General features: G+C 38.6%; 1 protein-coding gene across 13 annotated transcripts in view; it reads right to left on the reverse strand.

Annotated features, from left to right (window-relative positions):
- Positions 1–10,001: 10,001 nt before the first annotated feature.
- KLF12 (Kruppel like factor 12) overlaps positions 10,002–27,583 on the reverse strand; it is a 647,154-nt gene continuing 629,572 nt past the window's right edge. For 9 of the 13 annotated variants that reach the window (XM_037736799.1, XM_037736796.1, XM_037736801.1 and 6 more), the window contains one exon: positions 10,073–19,594. In XM_037736799.1, coding sequence (XP_037592727.1) covers positions 19,413–19,594 — 182 coding nt within the window. In that variant the 3' untranslated portion in view covers positions 10,073–19,412. Of the gene's footprint in view, positions 19,595–27,583 lie in introns of all 13 variants that reach the window. The other 4 variants (XM_037736795.1, XM_037736794.1, XM_037736798.1 and 1 more) reach the window with 3 other exon arrangements.

The raw sequence follows: 27,583 nt of genomic DNA on the forward strand, positions 1-27,583 counted from the left end.
AGGCAATTCTCCTGCCTCAGCCTCCCAAGTAGCTGGGACTACAGGCGTGCGCCACCATGCCCAGCTAATTTTTGTATTTTTAGTAGAGACGGGGTTTCACCATGTTGACCAGGGTTGTCTCGATCTCTTGATCTTGTGATCCACCCACGTCAGCCTCCCAAAGTGCTGGGATTACAGGCGTGAGCCACCGTGCCCAGCCTAATTCTTTAAAAAAATATACATGTGGGAGCCTTTGCATTTTATATTTAACTATGGATTAACCAGGGGCAAAAACAGAAAGAAACTGTCTCCAGACCTAGTCCCTCCATACGACCCCCACAAACCTCTGCTCTTACAGTTATTAGTTTCATTTCTTTCTCCAGAACAATAGCTACTTTCCAAAGTAATGAAACTCCCCCAAAGATGGCCAGAAGGAACAGAAGGTTCAGAGGGCTAATCTGTGGATAACTGGCCCATAGGCAGCTAATTATTGATTCTAATTGAAAGTTTCAGGGATGCAGGCCTCCATAGCAGACACCAAGCTGAGTAAGAGGAAAGAAATCACACAATTTCCCTGGAGGTTGAGTTGTAACCCACAGCTATAAAATATAGCCCTTTGTGTGCTGAATGCTGAACCAGGACACATTAAGACAAGAAATGTTTATTTATAGGCATCAATAAAGTGAAAGCATAAGCCATATGAACAGAATTGGGCTGGTCAAGGACAGCTAATTCCTGCAAATACCCTGTTACTCATTGAATGTAAATGATCTACTTCTGTATTTTATCGTGTTTACACAGTGATATTTTGTGGTGGCTGCTTCCAGGTTTATGTGTGTTTTTAATCTGGGAAAGTCCAGGGTTTATTCAACTCTTACGTTGAATGAAAGGTCATTAGTAAAAATCAGGAACCAATCTAAACTGAAAAGATAGCAAGTTTGTCCAAATGTGTTTTAACTTATTTCAGTAGTTTCTTTAGAAATCTATCATCTTGACACAAGAAATGGCTTCTCACATTGTAAATAAAAGATCAAGATTGTTTTGGCTATTCAAGGTCTCTCATGGTTTTATATGAATTTAAGATATTTTTTTTCCATTTTTGTGAAAAATTTGTGGAATTGTGATAGGTATTGCACTGAATCTGTAGATCACTTTGGGTGGTATGGTCATTTTCACAATATTAAGTCTTCCAATCCATGAACACAAAACATCTTTCCATTTGTTTGTGTTTTGTTCTGTTTCTTTCATCAGTGTTTTATAGTTTTCAGTATATGACTTCCTTTGTTAAATCTGTCAGTTGAAAACAGCAGATATTTTGATTAAACAAGCATCAACAACACCCTCAAATGGTGCCTTCTGCTTTCATTAAAGTCACAGAGGGTACCTTTGCATAGATATGCCAGGTGAAAGGGGATAAAGTGAGAGAGAAATAAGCAAAACTCCAAACTGTAGATACCACATTTTATTTAAATGATCTATTGACCAATGAAGTAGCTACTGTACATTATCCACATTTTACAGATAAAGACCCAGAGAATCAACAAGCCTGACTTGCTTACCTATGACCAACACAGTAAGCCATAGGGTGGGGCACACGGGGTGGGGGGGCACGAAGCCTTGGTGTATTAGCCTAGTTGAATCCTGCGCCTCCCTCTACAATAATAATATTTTTATGCTTCTTTAGAAGAAAAAAAATGTCGTGTGTGTGTGACTTTATTTATTGTACAACTCAACACCTGTAGCAGATGAGTTCTTTAGCATATAGTGGTTAAACATGGGCTTGAGTTCTAGGCCCGCCTGCTGGTCATGTGACATTTGACAAATTTGTTTAACTTTGTGGACACCAGTTTCCTTATCTGTAAGTGGGAACAATATTGGTAGCAGAATTGTTGAGCAGATAAAAGTAATTATAATAAGGTAAAGCTCAAAGCATAGTGCTTGATGCATGATAAATGCCTCCAAAATGTTGACTCTTGATTGTAAGCACATTCTTCACTTAAGGCTTTGGGTAAGGTGCATATAAAGAATACAAAGACAAAAAGGACAAGATTATCATTCTTGAGGAAACTGGCCAGAAAAGAGAAGGGCATAGAGGTTTTAAATATGGCATAGGGGTTTTATTTAATATAGGAAGAGATATTTAGGGGGGCTGGATTTTTGTATACCAAATAAATGTGTGCTTTACATACCTGAAAAATACTAGCTTTCTATGAAATTTCTACACTGTGAAAATTCGCCCTACCTAATTCCAGCTCCATAATATTATTACACCTAACATTCTGTTCAAAGTCAGGGAGAAAAAGGTGTCATCCCAAATTACAGAGTGGTTTAGGAAGTTGCAAAGAACACCAAGTGAATTTACTCAGATATATAAAATCTGTTTTTTCATGCCACGTGTCTAATGTAAATATGCCTGGCAAGGCATTAGCAATTTTTAAAAGGTTTTATTTATTCTTCTGCTACTTTGATCTGTTCTCAGCCACACCTCAGAGGGACAATAAATCCTCCTAGAGGAAAGGACAGTTTACAGAAAAAAAATAAAAACAAAACAAAACAAAAAACCCAGGTATTCTACAATTCTCGTAACTTGTGCTTTTGCATTTCTAGTCTTTTCCTCTTTGGTTCTTTTTTTTTTTTTTTTTTTTTTTTTTTTTTTTTTTTTTTTTTTTTTTTTTTTTTTTTTTTTTCTTTTTTTTTTTAGCTATTTCATCTGGGTATTAAATGGAATAGTCCATCTGAGTATTAGATTGTGTAGACTCTTGTGAAAATGTGTGTGTTTTGAGGATTCTTCCTACTCAACTAGGAATTGCTTGTTGAATAACAAGCCCTTTACTTCTCAGGCAGAATATTCCAAGGCAGAACCATATATTAGGTAAAGATTAGTTTTCAGGACTCTTATCTCTCTTTTATATAACTTTGCCAACTTCTCCTTCTACCTCTTGCCACTTCTACAATGCCCAATTTCCACAGCTAACCAGAAGCAAGAGTTCAGTGTTTTTCATTGTCTTCATTCTCTTAATCCAAACTTCCTCTTCCAAATACATTTACAGATACATTCCTACTAAGGTGTGACGTTTGCCCTTTGAGGCTTACTTAGCACATGATAAGAAGCCTTAGGCAAATACATGAAGTCTAACGTATAATTTCAGACACTAACTGAACAAATAGGAATATATATTTACTAAGGAGATGGGCTATAGAGGTATTTTTAGCTGCCCCCCAAATAAACTAGCTATTAATCTGTGTTGCTGAAGCCAGGTGCCACCTCATACTTAAGTCCTTCCGATCTTTGTCCTAGCATCGTAGAGATCATCGTTACAAGCACTAATATCACCTTCCCTTTCCAGGAGACAGGATGGGAGATGGGCCAAAATGCCTTGTAAAGCAATGATATTGACACAAGGGTCTTTGCCTTAGGTCTGATGGAGAACTTAGGACTCAAGGTCAGGGTGTTCTGAGAGAGGTAGAGGGACTGAGTCGCCATGCACTTGCTCCTTCACTCAAGTTCATGACATACACAATACTGCAGTCTTGGGAAGGAAGCACAGAGGGGCAGAGAGTGGCAGGAATGAATCCTGAACTTATCCTCCTGTGGAGTAAAGTTCTTTCTCTCTATGACCAATGATAACAAGCCCTTCCCGATGGCCGTCTTTGTGCCAGGCCCCACACTGAACACCTCTGTGTGCTTCATGCATGTTATCCCGTGCACGCCTCACAACATCCGGGGAGACGGTGTTTTTACCCCATGTGTTAAGATCTGTTTTCTCCAGCAAGGCATTTACAGACATCACTCTGCTGGCCAACTGAATAACCAATATCTAAAACCACTTCCACCTGGTCTTAGAGTGAATGATCTTTCCACCGCTCTAACACTTTAAATATCAGACTTTGACCTTCTGTAGCAAACACGAAGGCTGTAGCTCTACCAGTATATTTCAGCAAAAGTTTCTTTCTTAAACTCTCCATCCTGAAAACACTCACAGTTACAACACTCTGCCTAGTTCACTTGGTACATCTGGAGAAGAATCCATTCAATTTTGGTGGAAAGTCTTATTTTTTCCCCCATGGAGTCAAAAATGCCATCATCATATCATTCGACTTGAACCAACTGAGGCCACTCTCAATTTTTTATACATTTGCCTCAAACATGCATATCTGTGAACTGATGCCAATAGGCCAGTGACATTTTCTAAAATCGAAGGCAGGGAAAGCTCACATCCAACGCATTCTAGAGAAGGGAAACTATAAGAAATCTAATGGGGGAGCCCTTCTTTAGCTGATAAGGAAGTGAAGAGATGCCAAACACCCATGCCTGTGTGGAGCTTTATGGAGCAGTTAACCTTGAGACTTACCTGTATGCAAAGATAAAACTGCAACTTCTGAGTAACAGGTTTATAAGCTTTACAAATACTTTGGTTTCACTCCTTGTGCTTTTATCTACTTCTGGATTTTATTACTGTTTTCCGTCCAGCTATAACAGACTGCCAGGGATTAAACAGTGAAAAGAAGTCAAAAGGTTTCCTTTGTCATCTTGCACGTCTTTAAGGTTTTAATAGAGAGGCATACCTTCCACCGGTTAGAAATTCACAGAAAATACTGTCCCCTTCCCCACATGGATGACGAGCATTTTATGAATCACGGTCCTCAGATAAGGGACAAAAAAAGTCATCACAGTGGCTCCCCAAGGTTACGGTGAAAAGTAACTTGCCCACGTTTAGCAGTTCACTGCACATACACAACATCTAAATAAATACTTCATGTGATACAGCTGGTATATTTGTGGATAAATACGTCACAGTGAAACATCATAAAATAAGAAACTATTGTTTGGATGTATGTGAATAAAGACGCAGCCACATCCGTGTAGATGAAGCAAAAATAAAAATAAAAAAGGAAATGCCAAAATTTTTCAGGCCTCATCTGTACTGAGTGATTCTAATATTACAGAATCCTTCACAAAAGACAGGAAATGACAACCTTAAAGGAAAAATACATGAATATTGGAAGCAGAAAGAAAACATCAATGAATGGTGTGTGGAGGTGGCCTGTTCGCACTTGCCCTAGCTATGAGGAAGGATTGCATAAGGCCATTCCTTCTTGTTCTTCTAGTGCTGTCACAGGGACAAGTTACTAATCCATGTGAATGCTATGACTTCAGAAAAACATTTCTGACTAGGACAGTTCTACCTACTCAGCAAGAGTGATAGGCAACATTTTTTTTTTTTTTACTTGAAGAAAACAATTTTTTTCTGATTGCAGTGAATTCTGTACACCAGCTGCCATTCCAAGTTTCACAATTCTTTATCGTACGTTTCTAAAATCCAACCCATAATCAAATAATCAAAGGAAAGCCATTTATAAATAGCGACCTACATGTGAGGTACAGTAACTGTTCAGCACTTTCCTAATGTAAATTTGTCCTAAGGATTTTCTTCTGAAAGATGCAAAAGTGTCAAATAAATGAAATGTATTTTTTCTCTAATTGGCATAAGACTTTGTGGATTGAAATAATGAGACAGTAATCTGGTGATAATCAGTGTGGTCACTGGCAGAAAGTTAGATCAGAAACTTTTGGATAAAATAAAGGACTTTTACACTTAATCATAAAGCGTATAGACAGGGAAATTCCAGGGAAAGTTTCCAGTTTGATAATAAGCCTCCCACTGATAATAATTTTGACATGTGAATATATTAATTATTATCAATTATTAGGCTCAAGAAAATATGTTTGTGTGGGTGCCTCTAAAATATAACCTAATTTTTAACAAAATTACTAAAACATTCATTTTTAGAAATAAAAATATCACCAACTTCATATTGCATAAATAATAAAGTCCAAATTCCAGAATTTAGCTTTATGTTGTTTTATTTTATTTAGAGACAGGGTCTTGCTTTGTGGTCCAGGCCGGAGTGAAGCGTTGAACTGCTGGTCTCAAATGATCTTTTCACCTGAGCCCCTTGAATAGCTGGGACTATGGGCCTGCAACACCAAGCCTAGCTAATTTTCTTTTTAGTTTTTGAAGAGATGGGGGTCCCAACATATTGCCCAGACTGGTCTTGAACTACCGGGCTCAAGCAATTCTCCTGCCTTGGCCTCCCAAAGTGCTGGGATTACAGGCATGGGCCAGCACACTGGGCCAGAATTTAGCTTTTAGATTTCTGTAATCTCTGTACTTTCAGATTACAGAGTCCTTATTAAATCTTATCTATTATTTGGATCATTTATGTAACTATCACATTTTTTTGAATGCTTAATACATGCTAGGATCTGTGGATTCAAAGATGAATAAGGCACAATTTCTACTTTCAAACAGCTCACAATCCAGCAAATAACTACTTACCACATTACAAGGGCAATATTTAGGTGTGTTTAAGGGCCAAGAGGAAATACTGACCACTTCTTATCTAGATGGACAATGGATTCAGGGAGGGAAGGTAAAGTTTAATTTGGAATTCACCAGGTAGACACACAGAAAAGGATGTTCAAGGCAGGGGAACCACATATGCTGAGGCATAAGCGACAGGAATGTGGATTTGTTCAAATACAGACTATTGTCTATATTTGTTTGTTTGACAATTGCTGCAACACAGAGGACAGGGATTTGACATCTTCCAAATGCGGTTCATCCATTCATTCTTTTTTCACGGCATATTCTGCTGTTTCTCCAGATCAAAGTGGACAATGTTGTTGCTTATGGGAACATTATCTACATACAATGTGTATCTCAGGGGACACAGGGGCTGGTTGATTACCTGTGTTACAGAGCTATTCTCGCTACCCTTAAACTTCCATTATGCTTTAGCCAGTTCTGGTGGTGCTTATCCATTTATCGTTTATACTAGGGAAATTGCGTATATATTGATCTACCCTAATAGGATATAATAACTTACTTTAGATGAGGGACTATGTCTTAGATACAAAACTTTATGCCTCACATCAATTAGTATAACCTTTTCACAGAGTAATAACTCAAACGTGCTCTTCCTTATTTTATGTATATAAAAATTGTTATCAGTAATCATAAGAACATAGATTTGAGTGGTTGAATAGAATACACAGACTTCAAGTAATTTCTTAACCATTTCTTCCATGTTTTAGATATATCAAATATAATTTGAATACTCACTTGTATAATGCAGAATATTGGTACACATAACACAAAAGAGTCCATATCAGTGCTCAAATGACTGGATTCATTCATGCTGAACACAGTACAAAGAAATGGCTCTAAATCAGCCACGAAGGGTGAAGGAAGGTACACAGGCCCTAATTCAGCAACAGAATGCACCGGCCACACTGACGTAAGCTTTCAGGACCCTGGGGATGATCAATAATGTTTAACACTCCTCGGCCACGTCTACCTCATGACCAGGTAATGGCCAAGTTCAAGAGGGCATAGCAGCCAGAGGCAGCGTCAAGCCTGCCCTTGAGATGTTGGGACAAGCTTGGGTCTTTGGTACAGACTGAAAGCTCTGAGGGACTGGGATAGAACAGCAGCTCATGGCACAGACCTTCTGTGCCTTGCAATCCTCTTCAAGACAATGGATTACAATCTGTGCATGTGAACTGCAGCTACAATAAGAGAAAAGGGGGCGATTCTGATGACTATAGGCCTATTTAAACAATTCTGGGGCTCTCCTGAGTAAATGTTTTCAGCAAATATTGCTGATGTCAACATGGCCTCATAAAACTGGGTTTCTCTCTTTTGTACATGTACACACACACACACAAACACACTCAACATGGTGGATCTATAAAAGAAAAAAGATCATGTAAAAGTTGTTCCTGTTCAAGGAAAATGCAATTTATTTCAGAAATAGACAATTATTCAAGTGTATGAGCTGTGTAGGCGTTCATTGGTGAATTTAGACTAAACAGGAAGTGATGTAAATTACAGTTATTACACTGTTGGGAGAGAAATATATTAAATCCAGACAGCACACGAACTAAGCACAAGGAGCTCATTGTGTTGAAGGAAACCACGCGCTTCGGGGGAAGACAATGCACTATATAGTATGAAAACTCTCCATGGCCATTTGGGACTAAAATAATTTTTTAGGGAGAATGATTTTGTCCTAGCACTGAAATATTTTTTTCTCTTCTGATAAAGCCCCAAGGTATTCTAAGCTGAAGTACATCGCTGCTCCTGTACTTTCAACTATTTCATGTGGTTTTTTTGTAGTCTTCAAATTGGAGAGAATAAGAAACAATGAAGCCATTAGATTAGAAATCGTGGCTATGGCAAAACAGCTAGAGTAAAAGTGAAACCTGAGAATGTTACTGAATTATCTATCACCTGTGTAATTCCAGCTATCATTGAAGTATCCAAGAATCACCCTGATAGAAGAAATATGGACACATAAATTGCCCTGAGAGAAAAATAACATCATGTGATCTAGTCCATGAAATTTGTCTCATTGGAGGCTCTTATTTGTACAACAGAGACTCCTGGGGTGAGCTGAAAAACAAATAAAAAGCAAAGCTGGAGAGCTGCTTTGGCTGCTTGTGTGGCCAACAAAGAACAGTCAGAAAATCAGGCCAAAGACATATAAATCTAATGTCCAATTTACCATTTGGTTACAAAGTCATATCCAAAATGAAGTAATTGAATGGATTCATTTTAGCCTTGCAAGTCTTAGTACGCTTCACAAGAGTAGAGCAAGATAAACTTTTTTATTGGTCCTTTCCTTAACTGAATATTTCTAAAATGGCACAACTAAAATCTTTACAAAAAAATTAGTAAACATGTACTTAATAGCGTATGGCCTCAATTTTCAAAGAGCCTTATAATCTTCTAGCGAGTGATTTCTTCTGTAAGGTTGGTGTTGAACTCACCAGGTGGTGAGGCTGTCACTGGGAGAGGAAATGATTTCTGCAAGACCGTTTCCTAGCGCTCAAAGCAGGGCCAGATTGGGGAGCGTGAACACAAGGGTACACTGAGCCTCCCAACTGAGGGGAAGAGAGGAGGCTTCAGTGGTTATGGAGTGGGACTGGCGGCCCCCATGGCTCTCTCCAGTTCCCCTGAATACAGCAGAACAACTTCACAGAACTTAGTGTTTATTTGGAAATGGGTTCGAGTCAGTCATAAAGTGAGCCAAAATCAATTTTCGTCTCTGATTTGTACGAGTTATTAAACTACGTTCTGGTTTGTTGAGTATGAAATGAAGGATAATATTCTTTTGGGTATATTTATATTGATACATACATAATCAAAGCTTTTGTTGAATGTTTTATGATAGTCATTGCTGGTCTCTCTTCCACCTCAATCTCTGCTCCCCACCTCCCATCGTTTCTCCATCTCTGTAACTCATACCCCTTTAGTGACTAAGGACACCGAACCTGGAACCAGACTGACTGGGAAAGTCACCAACCCTCAGTGCCTCACCTTTTCATTGGTAAAATTAGGTTAATAAAAACAGAACTCAGGATTTTTGTAATGAATAAAGGAAACAAACATAATGCTTAAAACATTACCTTGCATCTGGGAAACACTCAAATATTATTTTAAAAATTATTATCTATCACCTATCACCATTCTATATTAATAGTATTTAATACCATTCCTTTTGTAGAATGGATTTTTCTAGTTCTCTGATTAAAAGACACTAGTAAGATACTTAAACAGATTTTCAAGTGATTATTTGAACAATTATTTAAACATATTTTACTCAATGGTATTTTCAAAAGCCTTTATAACCCGGTTTTCTTAAAAAATCGACAGAAATTAGCTAACTGCAGCACGTGCTAGATGAATCATTCTATATGTAAAGGATATGTAAAGTGTGAAGAAATTATAATCCTAAGGATTCAATTCTGGGCTCTGAAAGATGCATTTTTCATATCACTTTACATTTCCGAACTACTTTTTAGTTTTATATTCATTAAAATATTAAGTTTGCAATCCCTCCTTAGGTGCTGTGCTGGCTGTTAGGAAATAAAAATGTTGCTTTTTTTTTTTTTTTTTTTAGAATAGACTCTATTTTGTTCTGTGTTTTAAATTACTATACACAAATGGTAAAACTTTTCATAACAAAGGTTTAATGAGAATGGTTAATAACTATGATTTCCAAAGTGTCTGAGTCAGTTAGGGAGTTTTGTTCCATACAAAATGCTTTATTTAACCTTCATGCCTTCATTCAGATAATTATACAAATGCATACAGTTAAAGGTTTAAACTCTATTTCAGTTCACAGCTCAATTCATAGGAAAGTTGAATACAGAAAAGCAATGCACCAACAGAATATGTCTGAGACACCATTAAAAACAATAACACTTGTTCATTTAAATCTCTGAGAATAGACTGGAATAATCATCCTCTGAGAGAATCTCATTAGGAGGGTCTCCCTTTACATAATCATAGGGCAAAAAAAATCACCATTTTACAGTAAAAGGAAAAAAAGCTCTGAGTATATTTACAATACATACACTATACATAAATACAAGAACAACACTTACATAATATTAATAAACTTATAACAGGGGTTGCCTAAACACTACAGAGTATATAAATGCAGAGGAAACTATTGGGAAATTAGATCTTTAGATAAACTGGAGAAATAAATTCATTTGCAATTAAAATCCTGAACAGAAAACCAAATGAAGATTTAAGAACTCAACACATTTGCTTGCCAGTATCACAGGGGGGCTTTATCCTTTAATGTGTAGGACCTCCTCTGGGCACTCTTAACTCTCTGGGGTCAGAGACCCAAGAGTCTTTTGTAAAATTACATCCATAAAGCAAATCAGATACAGCCCATCTATTCAATTTGCTGTTCAGAGGCTTCAAGCCTAGAATAACTGTTTTGTAAAGTAAAGATGTTTTCGTATTTTTTACACGGAAAGCTCTTGTGATCTAATCACCATGTATCATGAGTTAAACGTCAAGGAGAAGAAAAAAGATGCCTGCTTGATTTGGCCAAAGATGATATTTTTCTTTATTTTCATGTATTTTTTTCAAATATGACTGAGAGATTTATTCAAAAGAACATGACGTTAGAATTGACCCCCACACACCAAGAACGTCTAGACTACTACTAATTATAACTAACTCATTTTAAGTGGCAGGTGGGTATCTTCAAGGTGGTCTGTTCTCATCGTTTCACAACACAAAGTTCTGAGTACATTCTTCTATGGACAAACATGAATTTGCTGGTTTCTCTTTTTTTAAATGAGCATGTTATGATACACATAATTGCATTATTATGCAGGATGACATAATACATAAGACGATGTTTTCAAGCTGGTTTTATAAGTACTTATCTCACATCCACAGAGAGTTGGTTTGCCATGTGATGCAATGTGTCCCACACAGACATGAACAAAACAATACAGTCACTATCCCTTGGGGGGACGGTGAGTTTTCAAAATGAAGTTTGAAACACAACAAATTGTGGACAGACACGTTGATAGGAAAGAGCCTTGAATATAGGCACCAGTGCCCCAGTTCAACAATATCCATCCAATGTGATAAAGTTTGAGGAACAAAATATACACTACAGTCTGGATGTAATTACAAAATTCTGCCATGGGAAAACTAGAACACAAGTAGGGCAAAAGCATTTTCTATGATTTTCTTTTTGCCATATCTTTGGAGCATGAAATTAGCAGAAAGGGAAGATGTTGGTATGTCCCCAAAATACCTTACTTTTTGATTGCTTGGACACTTTTATCACTAGATTTGGATCCAAATTCTATCCTCCTACTGACCCTTATTTCTCAACAAAAATGAATCTCTGTGAAAGTCTTGGTGAACCTGCTTTGGAACAAGATGCAATAATTCACACAGGGAGTCATTCACTGGGTCTTGCCTTGCACAAAGGGTGGACGCTTGTCTCAAACACTTCAAATTTCTAGAGATGAAATCCAGAAAGAAAAGTACTGAGGTGACTGTTTCCACTATTCACCTCTTTTCAACTCACTTCAAGTTGTGGTTTTTGTTGTGGAGAAATTATTGCTTGTGAAACCCAATTAACTGAGAAGAGCCCCAGTCTGCAGCAGGTTGTGCACACGGAACACTTGCTTTCAGCTTGGAAGAGAATTTGTTTATACAGCTTTTATCTCTTTCCCCAGCCAAGTAACAGGGAGAAAGATCATAATTCAGGAGATTCATTTTCAGAAACAGAAATGCTACGAGAAATGACATTCTCTTAATGTTTTCTAAGTCCATTAGTACTTCCATGAATCAATACTGTCAGAGACCTTGTCCTACACAGAAAAGCGGGAGGAATTTCATTTCTCTGATGTTGGACAGCTTCTTACATAAAATTCAATTAAACTAACAACAATACTATAAACAAATTATTTATAAGACTATTTAAAACATTCTGACGCGGAGCTGCTGTTAAGCGAGGAATCAGAAAAAGAATTATCCATGATGTCTCCTTGATCATCATCTGAATGTTTGATCGCCACCCCATTAACAACGGCAAGAGTGGGCTCTGACATTAATAACTAGTTCCATGGGGGTGAACATTTCAAATGCATCTGAGGCAGGTTCTAGAATGTCTATATTGGTGGAAAGGCATACAAAGAGTGGAGGAACTGAGGAAGTGTACTCAGGCTAAAATGCCACTAAGTAATTGGATGATTTTGGAGCTTCAGGCCAGACATTTAGGAGAAAAGTGAGAAGTTCGGGGAGACAACTGGTTGCTATTGTTTGTTTATAACAATCCTTCATGCATGATTTTCCAGGAGAGGACTGATTTCAAATATTCAGTACTGCTGTTAAGTCTTGTGTTATATCATGTCCCGATATTTCACTTGAAATATATGATGACTACTCATGCATGTTGTCCATAATAAAATTACTGAGACTCAGGAATCTGGGAAGGTGGTTTTGGGAAACCCACGTGCAGTGTGGTGGAGTGGAAAAATTACAGGCAGGCCTATTTAGGTCAGAGATAGGCAGTTTCACATTCCCACTCTGCCATTTACTATTTCTACATTCATGAACAACTCAGCCACACTTCTTATGCCTCTGTTTCCCATCCATAAAATGTAGAAATGTTGTACAGATTGGAAGTAACATATCTAAAAATTGCATGGCCTAGTGCTTGGCACACAGTGTTTAATAAAGAATAGCTATTATTTTCATGGTTTGCTGAATGTGTAACCTTTCAAGGTACTTTAGTACTTTCAGATACACATGGAAAGAAGCCCAGTCAGAAGACTTGACTTCAGTGAGATTAAGGAACCCAGCAGCTTCCCTTTGACACTTAATTTACCCCCTCATCCTGGTACACTGATCTTCTCCCTTCCCTTCTTTCTAACATTGGGAGGAGAAAACAGTGGCTGGTTTTCGAGGCCTGTGGTCTGAGTCCATCACGGAAGTCTAAAGTCTGAATGTTTAATCACAGTCCTACTTTTAAAATTGCCCTTACCCAATGTGTGCCTCTCCATGAGTATAATTTTTGCTGATAGCCTCAGTAGCTTGTTTGGGTGAATCTGTGCTCTGAGATGGCAGGGTTGGAGAATTCCCAGGGTTCATGTCTATTCACAGAGTCTCATTGCATATTTCTATTCATGACTCCACTTTTAACAGTACAAAAATTACAGGAAAAAAACCTGTGAGCTTCTAAATGTAAATCTGGTAATTTTTAGGACTAAATGCAAAATAGGTTAAAGGCTAGGCTTACTAAGTGTCAGCAGTACTTCAATAGACTTTTTGGAGAAAAATGATTCTGTCAATATTCATTCCCAAATGAGCCTTAGGTAATATTAGGTGAAAAGGGAATGAAGAAATGTAAAGATGAATTTGTGCGTTTGATATGAGTGGATAAAATGAAACAAGCAAACAAATATCCTTCAGTCTTTTGCTCTAAATAAATTGGTGTTTTTAACTGAGCAAAACTTTTAAAATCATACATACTGTTTCATAAGATTGGGGCAAATGACAGTCAACTCTTTATCTGGAAATTAGAAAGATCAAATTAAGAAATGTTAATGTAAACATGATTAGGTACATTTGAAATATATAAAAGCTTGTTTGGCGGGCATGTGAACAGATTTGATTTACTATGTCCATGCATTTACTCCGTGTGTGTGTGTGTTTGTGTTTGTGTGTGTGTGTTTTCTCATGTGCAGAAAAAAGCCCTAATGTCTAATTAAGAGTTATTGCTGTGTAAAAGTATAGGAAGATCTCATTGGTCATAATGTTTACTGACAGGCACTTTCAGCATTTAATTTATTTCTGAAAATGGGCATTAGCTTATTCCTATTGCCAGTATAAATTCATTTAGCATGTGGCCATATCCACAACACTTAATCTTGTCAACATGTAGTTACACCTATATCTCTGGAATTACACAAGAATAAACACCTGTATAGTTGTTTCATCAAGAACCACTCTGCTGAGGAGGGAGATACTGAGAAAAGAGAACAATTGTAAGATGCTCCTCTTTCATACAAGCAAAATGCTGTGCAGCTGTTTTGCCCTTTTCAGAAAAAGATATTACTAGTTTGGAATCAGTTGTCTGCAACTTAAAATGACTTCATTATATTTTAAACCATCCTGGCTAAACAGTGACAAGTGGCCACAATTTTGAACAGAACATGAAGAACGTGCTCTGACAAAGTTGGACAGAGTTCCCATGGCAATATTGCTCATTGTGTGTAAGATATACAAGGCATATCTGAACAAGTTTTTACTTTTCATTGTGATGAAAACTAGAAGCTCTTTTTCCCAACATACTTCATCAAACTATTTACAACCTCTGTAAAATCTGTGAGTTTGAAAATACTTTTTCCACTATCACATATGTTACGAATACAGTAAAATATCTTCACTCTATTTTTAAAGATGCAGTATCCTTCTATTTCATTTTCTTAAGAAAATCTGGATTTCTATTGCAATTGCTCAGTAATTAGCATATTTAAAGTACCAATGGACATGGATTACTAAACAGACATTATTCTATAATGAAACTGTGAAAATATAGTAATTTTTATGTACATTTATTAACTATAAAATGCAGGCAGAGTCATATATAGTACTATAAGCCGATTTCCTAATAAGGTATGTAACTCACATTTCTAGACAGCATGGATTATTACAAATTCTTAAAAAAGTTCTTTGTTGATATTTGTTAGCCCACTGGCTGCTGCATATACAGTTGTGTATACACATGTGCATGTGTGGGGGCTGTCTGTACAGGTTCAGTGGAAGGCAGTGTGGGAATGAGTAGAAATGTCATATGGAAGACGTGACTTACCAAACCCCTTTTCTAAACTAAAGCCAAATCAAATTGAAGAGACTTTTTTATGGGATGCACTATCTCAGAAAAACTAAAGGAAGAGATTTGGTTAATGATGTTTTATTCTAGAATACATTTACCTGCTAAGTCGACAGGCATCACTGAAGAGCGAAATCTGAGACTGGCTTATGAACTATGAATATTAAGGCTTTCTGGGCCTATTCTGATTCGGAAGAGTTATCTCACATTCAGTCTTATACGCAGACTGTAACATGGATGCTGGTATTCTTAATACTGCTTCATTTCTGTCGATCCTCACTATAAATGTCAAGACACCTTTAGAACAATATCATGGCTACATTTCTAAGCAGTCATAACAACATAACAAAGGCGTATTAATACATTTGAAGGCCTCACCTCACCAGCTTTATTCAGTTGCAGCTTTGGTAAGTATAATAAATAAAGTACAGAATAAGGAATACTGCATCTTTATCCATATAAATGTTATCATTCTAATGAACTGATTTCAAAGTGCAGAATTATGTTTAAAACACAAATGGCAATTTAAAGTCAAAAAGAATTGTATAAAAATGAACACAATCTTTACATAAGCTATTCAAAATTCCAACCATAATGAAAATGGCCTTTCTAATCACCTGGAACTGGCATTTGTAAACACTGTAGCATTTTGTAAGTTTTTCCCCTGACAATCATCTTCCTATTTCCCATTTAAGCTTTCAAGTGAATGAAAAGTGCTCATTTTTTTTTTAATGTTGTGTATGTTGCTGTTACTCAACTGCTTTTGAAAACCAGTGTCCTATAGTGTTTTGTAGAAATGATGCCAGGCAGAAGTATAACCTTCATGGGAAAGTCATTAGAAATCTCAGTCTAACTGCCTTAATAGAACTTAAGGCAAGTTATCAAGCAGGCTTCTCAGAGTCCACACACAACTGACAGGATGAGGGCAGAGGTGGATGCAGAAGTGTGAATCTTTTTCCAAACAACTTAAGATCAGAGCATGAAAAGAGATTCTTAAAACCTTAAAGGCTGACCATCATAACTTTTCAAATAATGTAAATCCCCTGAAATCAATCTCTATACTGCAAACAGAAAATCAGGTCTACTGCAGCTGCTTAAGGGGTTAACCGCTCTATGTGTACACATTCTCAACCATGCACATATCCCCAGCTGCAAATTGAACAGCTTAAAATTTAAAATCAAAGAATGCCTCTAGTTAGGGAACAACTGAGAAGTTCTTTAGGATTCTACTGCTTTTCTGTTGCTCATGATGCACTGTGCTTTTTGAAAGAGGCTAGTAATGGACATGAGATGAAATGGAGGCTTTTTCATGACTGAAGACATTCCATTTCTTTCTGTCCCAAACCACTTTTTCCTTTCCATGGGGAAATACTTGTAGAAAACTCACCAAGGAGAATTTGCCATGTCCTAAGACAAGCCCCAAGGAAGTTTCAGTTCCTGAGGCTAGGCCAGGGACTCACTCACTTACTTGTGCTTAGATCCCTTCTTAGAAGTACTGATATGTCAAAAGGGGAAAATGATGGAATGCTGACAGGTTTTATCAGTTAACTTACCATCTCAGTCTGGTTTCCATTTTCAGAGGATGAGGAAAAATGCTCCCTTCCCCAAATCCATCCTATGTTATTAGAAAAGTGCAACTCATTTAGTTCTGTGCTAAATTTAAACCAAGCTGTCACTCAGGAAGCTTCCTCTGCCTGTCAGTTTTATGAATTCTAAAAACCAAGTCTACCTGTAATACTCTTAAGACATCTTTCAGCAGAGAAAAGAACTGGCTCTTTTTATGAGAGCAAGCAAGACTAAATTCAAATCTACACTTCACTTGAGGGATGCACCCCGACTACTTGCCAACGAGGTGCTGGTCTAGCACCAGGGGGCTCATGGCTGTGTGTGTCCCTGTCTGTGTTCTCTGCCACTGACTAGTAACCAACGCTGGCATGCAACAAGAGACCTTTTTTTAAATTCCAAATGGTCACAGGTAATGTGAAGTAGGAGTTGCATACAGCACAGATAAAAAAAAAAAAGCTTTCCAGGTGGTAAAAACCCTACTGGCTGGTGAGTTGTAGACTGTGTAGCTGAAGATGCTATTTATCACTAGAACTGCAGCCCTTGTTGGAGGGAAATTGCCTGATAAATTTTTGAGCTCTGGCAGACAATATAGAGCACATATTTTTGAAGCCATAATTTGACCTGAAAATCATTATACTGTTGCTTAACGTTTTAAAAAATGCCTTTGAATACCATCCAACACAAATTGTCCTTGTTTCAATGTTCATCGTTCTCGCTTCATCAGAACAAGATTATCTGAATTAGAAGATGATCCTAAAAAGGATAATTCTGCAACCGGAAATTACTTCAGAATGTCCAGACATTTAAAAATGAGCTAGTAATATTGTGAGGTTAATATGTGCAATCCCCCAAATCAAGTGTTTGTAATTAAAATATATTGCAAAGGTCTTTGGTGGAGACCTTTTATATCTAAGCTATAAAAAATTCTAACAACAACAACAACAACAATAACAACAACAAAAAAATCTCACCAAGCCCCTCAGCCACAGAAAGCTGGAAAAAACCCAGCTTGTAGTGGGCACAAAAATATGGTAATTTTTCTGAAAGAATGCTTGTTGGTGATGTATTGCTTGTTTACTGTATACTTTGCTAGTTGCAAAAAGGTTCATAATTTTAGGGGGTTGATGGAACTAACACCTTCCTCTCATCCTCCGCACAGGATGAGTGGGTTCAATATCCCTGCAGATGCCAGTGCAGGACCGTGGGTCCTGATACAGTTTAGAAAATGAAATCTGTACAGAAGAACCTATTGGAGAGTCACTTATCCTTGGCTCTCCAAGAGAGGAAGCTAGCACCATGTCAGGCTTTCTATGGGAAGCATTCTCTTTCCACTGATTCAGTTCCAAGGAGAACTGACCCATTAACCAAAGAGTTAATTCCCAGCTATGCCTCCCTTGCCTTTCTAGTCACCAAATAACTGTTTTCAAACAAGAAAAGGGGAGCATAATCTTTAATTGTGGTACTCAACCAAGCAGGACAACAAACAGCAGAAAGATTACCTCAGTGCTGTAAATGGAACCAAGACACCTAAAATGCTAGGGTGTTTTTTACAATCCCTTTAGTAAGTATGAAAATTGGTAACGTGAGTCCTCAGTGAAGTTATTGTAGGAAAGTCCTTTTATTCATTATTGCTTTTCTCCTCAAGAGGCGCATTATTTCCATCTCTGCTTTGTCTGATTTTTCATGTTCACTGACTTTGCCTGGGCAGCCCCACCTCTTACCTTGGTGCCAGTGTGTCTAAGAAAGTTTTTTTCCCCTGGTTCCTTGTAATCAAATACTAGGGGCAGGAAGAGATGATGCCTAGGTGACAGAACACTGCAATTTGAAGTGGGGCAGTAGTTTTTTTAGACAGGCTCTTCCTATTCAACTACAGAACACCTCTGTGCCAGTCCATGCCAGGGCAGAGACCAGGACGAGACTTCAACTGCCCCTCTGCTCGAACAGATGAACAAAACAGAATCAAAACAAAACAAAAACAATCAACGACAAACAAATGAAAGATTCAATGTTGGTTTTCTTCAGGGCATGGCAGAATGACAAGTTGCGAGTGGTATCTAGTGGCCGCCATCGCGATTGCAAAGGGCTGCCTGAGTGCCCTTTCTTTGCAGGTAATGGGACCTCTCCATCTGCTTCTTCATTTCTACTTTCATGCTGCTTGCTGGTAACAGATTGGATGTGTGTTCTAGCTTACTCAGATTGTAACTTAAATTTCTGTAAAAAGGGGTTAAGGGGTGGGATGATGGGAGATTCATCCAAATTTAAAAGGTCTTGCTCTAGCCATCAATTTGTGGTAGGTGACCTTTAAGGTATCAATAACAAAATGTCTGACAGCTCAGAAAATGTACAAGCTACAAACATCTTTAAATGGCAGAGGACACAGCATGGAAAACAATGTCTGTCTCTTCAGCATTTGCGTCACTGAGCTCCCAGGCCCACGTAAAGACGGTTCTCGTGAAGTCATGATGGGGGTTACCTTCAGACCAAAAGAAGTGTGCCTTCTTTTTCCTGCTCTGGTTTCAGACATCGTGGGATGGTGATGCCCTTTTGTGTTAACACTGTGAAGGGGGTTCAGCCCTGCTGAATTGGGTGCCGCTAAGAGATCCAGCTCTTACGCTCAGCTGGACAGGTAGCATTCCTCACACCAGCATATGCCTCCGGCGGTGCAGAGCCAGATGATCTGACCGGGAAAAGCTGCGATCACAGTCCGCGCACTTGAATGGCTTCACTCCCGTGTGTTTGCGGTAATGCCTCGTCAGTTCATCCGAACGGGCGAACTTCCAGGTGCAGCCCTCCCAGGTACACTTGTAGGGTTTCTCTCCTGGAAGAAACAAAGGAACACAAGCTTTGGCGCTCCATCCATCACCTTGCCATAACAACCAGGCCAGTGCTCTATGTCAGGAAACTGGTGTTCTCAATGAATTTTCCAGTTGGTAAATCTTTGTCGGGAAACCTTACCATCCCACCAGCGGGGCTGGTCAGACAGGTGAGGGTTTCAATCTTGTTTTGCCTGCTGTGACATCTGGCAAGCTAGTTAACACTGGTCTCCTCCATAAGACTTTGCCATCAAAATATCAAAAGGCATGAATTGATTGCCACTGGACATATCACCACCAGCAGACTAAAAAGAAAGTATGAAAGCTTTACCCAGTTTGATTTGATTTGAAGGCTGAAAGTCACAAAGAATTCTTAAGGGCAATCAGTTATGCTTTGTTTCAACATAACATGGTGAGGGGTGCCCCGTCACCGCCACCCCCTGGACTGTGCATCACTTAGGTGGCTTAAGGCTATTTTAAAACACAATGTCCAAGAATATACACAAAATTTTATTGAAAGATAATGTACTCTATTACCCCCAGATATTAGGTATTAAGTACCTATTATTCACAGATATATGTACTTTTTCCTTGTCCTTGGGGGAAAATCCTAGATACCTTAATAGCGTAAAGTTTACAGGACTTAAGAATTGGGGTAAGGCCTGAGAAATCAGCACGTTGGTCCTAAAGCTAAAATTCACAGAGAAAAGCTGTCTGAAGAAGTATGTAATTTGACCAGGTCCCTTAGTCAACTTGTAAGGGCAGTAAAATATGCAAAGGCTGTGCTGGGAAAAGATACACTATCCCATTGTCCAAATGAGCTCCCGGGGGAGTGGGACAATGGTTGACCCAGGTGTGCTGTTTTCCTGGCTCGCATTCAGAATGGGAGGCTTGTCCCCACACAACCCCACAAAAACTGATCTCTCTTCTGCCCCTTACACCCAGCAATCTACATTGTGCTTCTTGGTCACACATGGCCTCTGGTGAAAAGAGCCTAAGATAGGGAAGGGAGATCTCTGCTGTTCCCCATGCAGGAAGCTACAAAGTGAGTATTGCTGAACCCACTTTACAGATGAGAAAACTGAGGCTCAAGGTAGTAACATTACTCAAAGTCAGTAAAAACATGCATGGCTCTCAATCCAGCGCTTTTCACTATTTTACAGTGGAAAGGATATTCTTATCCCAACTAAATGCTGCCACATCCTCAGACAGAGTTAGTGTTACTTTCTTAGGCACTCCCAAATCATTCACTTCCTATTTCTGTTACATCACCTATCACAATACACCATAAAGGTTTTCTTTAGATGCCCTTCTCCTCTACCAGGTTCTGAATACTTGGAGATCTCGGACTATTCTGCCTCTACTGTTTCAGTTTCACTGGAGCCTAGAATAGCTGCCAAGCAAGTACTAGAATGTATTAAGAAATCTGCAACACACACACACACAAATACACACACACAGGAACATACACGGAAAACTACAGGACCCTATAAATGAGGTGTACAGGTAAAGCCTACATGGGAAAACTAGACCGAACTGGACCCGGCATTTTTCGTTCAACTGTTAAATCAATGCTGTCTATGTGGATCCTTCCAGGATCAAGTAGCCCTTTCAGAAGAGAGTGAATAGTTCGGGCTTGTTAAATCTAGAAATACTGATGCACTAACTGTGGCCCCAGGTTGCTCTAGGTTTTTCTGAAAGGGCTCCTTTTAAGAAAAAGCCTACTGCCTGGATTGACACCAAACCTCAACTTCTGATTCATTGTGGTTGTCCCACGGAGACAAAACTGTATTTGCATATGTCCACTGACCAAAGTCTGACAGAAATTAAACAAAAAAAAAAAAAGCCACCAAAGCCCCTAACTTAAAAAGATTGGAGATCTACTGTATAGTTTATCAATGGAATTATTAACATGCTTTTACGTGTTACATGTCATCTGTTTTTGAAATTTATATTATAAGCATGGGTTCTAATAAGTTGAACTTGATATAATTCATCTTTTCAAAAATACATCCATCTTTGGTGCACTTAGCTGAGCTAGTTGGATTTGGTCACCGAGAACCATCTCTTAGCTATTTCCTGTGTTGCTATGGAACCATCTAGACAGAGTGTAAGGCCTAAAAAGAAAAGAATAAAGCGTCTCCTTCACTGGAGATGAGCATTGCTCAGTTGTGTAGTTGGAGGATGTGTGTTTCTCTCATGGAGGAAGTAGCACATGGGATCAGATAAGTAGCTGGGCATGGTTGCTCATGCCAGTAATCCCAGCATTTTGGGAGGCTGAGGTGGGAGGATCACTTCAGGCCAGGAGTTTGAGATCAGCCTGGACAACAAAGTGACATCCTATCTCTCCCCGAAAAAGTTTTTTAAATTAGCCAGGTGCAGTGGCATGCACCTGCAGTTCCAGCTACTGGGGAGGCTGAGGCAGGAGCATTGTTTGAGTCCAGGAGTTCAAGGCTGCAGTGAGCTATGACTGTGCTGCTGCACTCCAGCCTGGGTGGCAGAGCACAACCCCGAAAGAAAGAAAGAAAAGAGAGAGGAAAGGGGGAGGGAAAGGGAAGGAGAAGAAGGAGGGGATGGGGAGAGAAAAGATAAGCTGCTGGATCCTGCCATTGGCATTCCAGATAGTAGAAGAAGGGACTCCATGGTGGGGGTGTACCTGGGGAGGAGAGAGTGACAAGAACACCAGGCTCATCTTAACAAGGATGTGAGAGGCTGGTATGGCCCAAGGTGGAGACAGTTTATACCCCAGGTGCTGTCTAGCTGTTTTTGTATTTCCAGTTTAGTCACTTAAAATTCTCTAATTTCTTCCTTAAAATGACACCAGTCATACTTTTGTTTTTATGTTGGCTATTTAATAATGGTAGTTATGACCTTTCCACTTGAAAATCTATAGCAGGGTGTGGTAAACAACTGTGGTCCCCACTTTTATAATTTTAAAGGTTGAAAAAACGAGAGAAATTCTTTCTGCATAAAAATTATATACAATTTAAATTTTAGTATCCATAAATGAATTATTGGAGTACAGCCACAGTTATTTATTTATACTTTGTTCTGGCTGTTTTCCAGAGATGGAGAAGTTGAGCAGCTGCAACAATTTATAATGTATGGTCTTCAATGCCTAAGATCTTTACTATCCAGTCCTCTATAGAATGGGCTAGCTAACCGCTGATTATAAGAGATGGCCATCTCTGCTTTTTGTCAGCTTCAAGAATATGTTAGCTTATTGAATTGGGGTTGTATATTACATATTGGGAGTTTGAAATGAGTTGGTGAGGGAATGTTTTAGTTACAGTTCAATCACTTATTTTCAACTTGGAATTCTCAATTCAAATCCTAACAGTCCTCTCAGTAATAAATACCCATGGTATTTCTAATACTTCAAATTGATTTCTGGACAACACAAAATGAGGGATCCTCTTAAAAGACTCACCCACTGAGAACAGTGGCTCAGGCCTATAATCCCAGCGACTTGGGAAGCTGAGGCTGGAGGATCCCACTTGAGGCCAGGAGTTCGAGACCATCCTGGGTAACAGTGAGACCCCCTCCATCTCTAAAACAATAAAAATAAGAAAACTTAGCCAGGGGCAGTGGTTCACACCTGCAGCCCCAGCTATTTGGGAAGCTGGAGGTGGAAGGATTGCTTGAGACCAAGAGTTCCAGTCTACAGTTGAGTTATAATCATGCACCTGCATTCCAGCCTGTGTGACAGAGCAAGACCCTGCTTCCAAAATATAAAAATAAATAATTTTTTTTTTTGAGACGGAGTCTCGCTCTGTCATCCAGGCTGGAGTGCAGTGGTGTGATCTTGGCTCACTGCAACCTCCACCTCCTGGTTTCAAGCAATTCTCCTCCCTCAGTCTCCTGAGTAGCTGGGACTACAGGCATGTGCCACCATGCCCCTGGCTAATTTTTTGTATTTTTAGTAGAGACAGGTTTCACTGTGTTAGCCAGGATGGTCTCAGTCTCCTCACCTCATGATCTGCCTACCTCAGCCTCCCAAAGTGCTGGGATTACAGGCATGAGCCACTGCGCCTGGCCAAAAAATAAGTAATTTTTAGAAATGAAAATGAAGGCCGGGTGTGGTGGCTCAGGCCTGTAATCCCAGCACTTTGGGAAGCTGAGGCGGGTGGATCACGAGGTCAAGAGATCGAGACCATCTCGGCCAACATGGTGAAACCCCATCTCTACTAAGAAATACAAAAAATTAGCTGGGCATGGTGGCACATACCTGTAGTCCCAGCTACTCAGGAGGCTGAGGCAAGAGAATCGCTTGAATGTGGGAGGCAGAGATTGCAGTGAGCCGAGATCTCGCCACTGCACTCCAGTGTGAATGACAGAGTAAAATTCCGTCTCAAAAAAAAAAAAAAAAAAAAAAAAAAAAAAAAAAAAAAAAAAAAAAAAAAACTAAACTAAAAAAAAAAAATTGAGAAAGGCTCACCCAACTTAATCAGACCTAAAAATATCCTCAGAATCTTCTGCTCATTAAAAAATTACAATAACCTCACTTATGAGGGCGAAGGTCACAAGGTATGAAGTTCAGGAGTGACTTTCTATACTTTACCTGATAACGAAAAGTAAGGATTCTCCACCATGATGGCGCCCCGCCTCACCTCCAGATCCTTTAAATACAGTTGTGTTAAAAAAGCCACTCTGAACATTGATGAGTTACCCTCCTACCGAGTCTGGGAAGTGGGGTCACAATATGAGAAGGATCAGAAAGTAGGAGCTAAGACGTCCGGAGCTGTTGATAAGATGGATATTTTAAAGGCAGAAGCAGCAGGGAAAACAGCACCTGGTAGAGCAAGGATTTGTCTGGACTCTCAAATGTAGAGTGGGGAAACTGTGCCACACTTGAAAAGTAGCCTGTGAAGTGTGATCAAGTGTACTAGACAATCGTGAAAAGCAAGGGAAGAGGCCTGAGAAATATAAGAGGCAGATGCTTCCCTACTCCTTGAATAAAACCAATAAAAACAATATGAAAATTATAAGCTAGGCCAGATGTGGTGGTTCATGCCAGTAATCCCAGCATTTTGGGAGGCTGAGGTGAGAGGATCAATCACTTGAGGCCAAGAGTTCAAGACCAGCCTGGGCAATATAGCAAAACCTTATCTCTACCAAATAAATAAATCAGCTGGGTGTGGTGGCATGCATCTGTAGTCCTAGCTACTTAAGAGGCTGAGGCACCAGAACTTGAATCCAGGAGGCGGAGGTTGCAGTGAGCTGAGATCATGCTACTGTACTCCAGCTTGGGTGATACAGCAAGACCGTGTCTCCAAAATAAATAAATAAAAGCAAAAAATAAAAATTTATAAGCTATTTGGGGCTAAGTAACTAACAAAGGCATATAATAAGGAATGCAAACCTTCTCTATGGGGGAGGGAGAATAAAGTGTATTAGAAAACAGTAAATTGAATCATCTAAGTGATAACATGAATTTTCCTTGAAATGTTCCTTATAAAAACATATACTTTTACAATCCGCCAAAAATCTTATGCGTAGTATTCTTTAATCCCATTGTCCCACTAATAAAACTGGAGTTTAAGCATTCTCTCTCACCATGCTTAAAAAAAAGAAAACAAGATCTTCAAATCTCTCCTCAAAATTAGAGGCTGAGCTATGGGGTAGGCGAGGAGAAGATGTCTACTGTGCCCAGCCAGAGAGCTCAAGGGAGACCTATGCTTTCATTATACCCACCCAGTGCCTAGTATTTCATTTAAAAAAAAAAAAAGAAAGAAAGTCTGTAAGTGCTCTCCTTAAGACTAGTCAAATTTTAGAAATGGATACAAAACATTTTAGTAGCTGCTGCATTGTGTTTTAATGGCACGCTGTATCTTATATTTGTGCTTTGAAGCAATTTAAAGTATACAATCTTATAATCACATTAAGATAGCAGGAACTAACTTCATGATGAGAGTCAAAAACTAATTAGAATGATAAGTAAGTTTGTAAGGTATCCAGTAGCATGTTAACTGAGCCTTGAAAGGCTATAATAAAGAACAGAATTGTCCTTTTTGCCTTCTTTCCTTTAAAAACTTGCTTGAAAATAGAAAGCTAAATTTAATTTTTAAAAAGTCAGCAGCAGGGACAGAATGGTAGGTGAATTTTCCATGAAAATGTTCCTATGAAAAGAGTTGGCTGGGACAATAAATGGAGTCAGACCCCTCCCAGAGCCTGGGCTGCTACTGCATATGGGTGACTCTGCATCAGGTTGAACGATGGTGATCAGAAACTTGATTTCTATTAATTTCTTTAGAAATAATGCAGTTTCCTTAAATTCACTGGAAGTAGAATTCTGAAAAGTATGTGAATTCTGCAACACACATAAGAGGAATGTGAAAATGTGTTATTCAAAACTGTTTTCTCTGAAAATAAGCTAAAAATAAAAATAGCCTGCTTACCCTCTTTGCTCCTTTTGTTTAACTCACAAGCACACAGTTAATACCTCTTGACAAAAATCTTTAAAAATGTGTTTACTATTATTCTGAATAATCTAAAATTTTGACTTCACTTTAACTTGATCATCTTTGATTTTGCTTTCTTATATGAAGTCTATGAAACAGCAAACTTACAGAGAAAGGTACTGTGTGTTGCTTTGCCAATAAATCTTAGTAAGTTTTTGTTGTTGTCTTTGTTAACTTGAGACATTAAATTTTTGATGTAAAGAGAAAAATCAAAGGACACTAGTTGGGTAATGGGTGCCTAGCTGGGGATACCATGCCAGTGCTTGGTGTATAGTTTATTAACTTCTAGGTCTTCAATTCTGAAGGGATGGCCTCTATGTCCCATGATAAATCCTTAGGCCATTTCCAGCTTTTGTATTTAAAAAAAGAATCTGACCATTTTCAGCACAATCTGTGCTTCTCCAGTTCTGTAAAAAACCTGGGCTAAACCAGAAAAACTTCTGAAAAAGAAATCTGTTAACCAACACTAATAGGACGAGCATCTATTTTTTAAAGTGAAATAGTCCTCTAAAGGTTAAAAAAGACAACATACCCAAAAAAGGGGGGGTGTTATTGTTCATTCTAACACTCTTTTAACTCCAGTTTGGAATTCATGTTAAATATAACTTTGTATGTATATACAGCATATAAAAATGTAGTATTATTTAAATAGAATAAGTGTTCTGGGAAAATAAAAACTCACATCAGGGTTTTGTTTTGTTTTTTTTTTCTTGAAATAACCAACTGATTTATTACGAAAACGGCTGTCTCTTTCAATTTTGGTTAAAGAAAAGGATTAAGAGTCACTAAGTGCATTTCCATGACATTTACCCAGCAAAAGGCAGAATAAAGTCTAAAGAAAACACCAGGTATTGAATAGATTCCCAAACCCACCAAACAAAAATAGCTTTTTCAGGTACCTCCCATTTCGCCATCTGAAATGCTGAAAGGTAAATGTGTACTGAGACAAAAGACAGGTGCCCTTTCATATTAAAATGACGTGTGAGCAACACACATAAGAGGAATGTGCAATTTGAAAAAGCCTGTGTTAAACAAAACACCCATGTTCTCATCAGCTTCTCTATTATTTTCCCAAGCAACTGAAAAGGAACACCTTTTGCAACAGGAAGCACAGGCATTTTCCTAGGTTCAGAAGTGCATTTCTGAAAGGTGTCCCTGTTTAACTTTTATAAAATTACGGGGTCCCAGACACTGACAAATGAGCTTCATTACATTCAAGGCTCAACATATTGGCTGTGACAATCTGTTTCCCTTGAGGAATGGTATTTGCATATGAGGAAAAAAAAAAAAAAAAACCAGAATCAAGATTCCTATCTTGTCTTCTGGTTTCTGTTACATTAGTTCATGAAAGTTCACAGAATGTAGATCTGAAGGAAATGAGGTACTTTCAAGATGAGGAAACTGAAACCCAAAGGCCAGGAAACAGCTGAGATTATAAGACCCCTGACTTGTCTACAGATGGACTAGGTGGCTGTACCTCTTCATAGGTTAAGGCAGCATAAAATACCATAGGTTTTGAAATCTGAAAGAGCA

This window comes from Cebus imitator, unplaced genomic scaffold (genome assembly GCF_001604975.1).
Source record: "Cebus imitator isolate Cc_AM_T3 unplaced genomic scaffold, Cebus_imitator-1.0 Scaffold29, whole genome shotgun sequence".
Classification (NCBI taxonomy): domain Eukaryota; kingdom Metazoa; phylum Chordata; class Mammalia; order Primates; family Cebidae; genus Cebus; species Cebus imitator.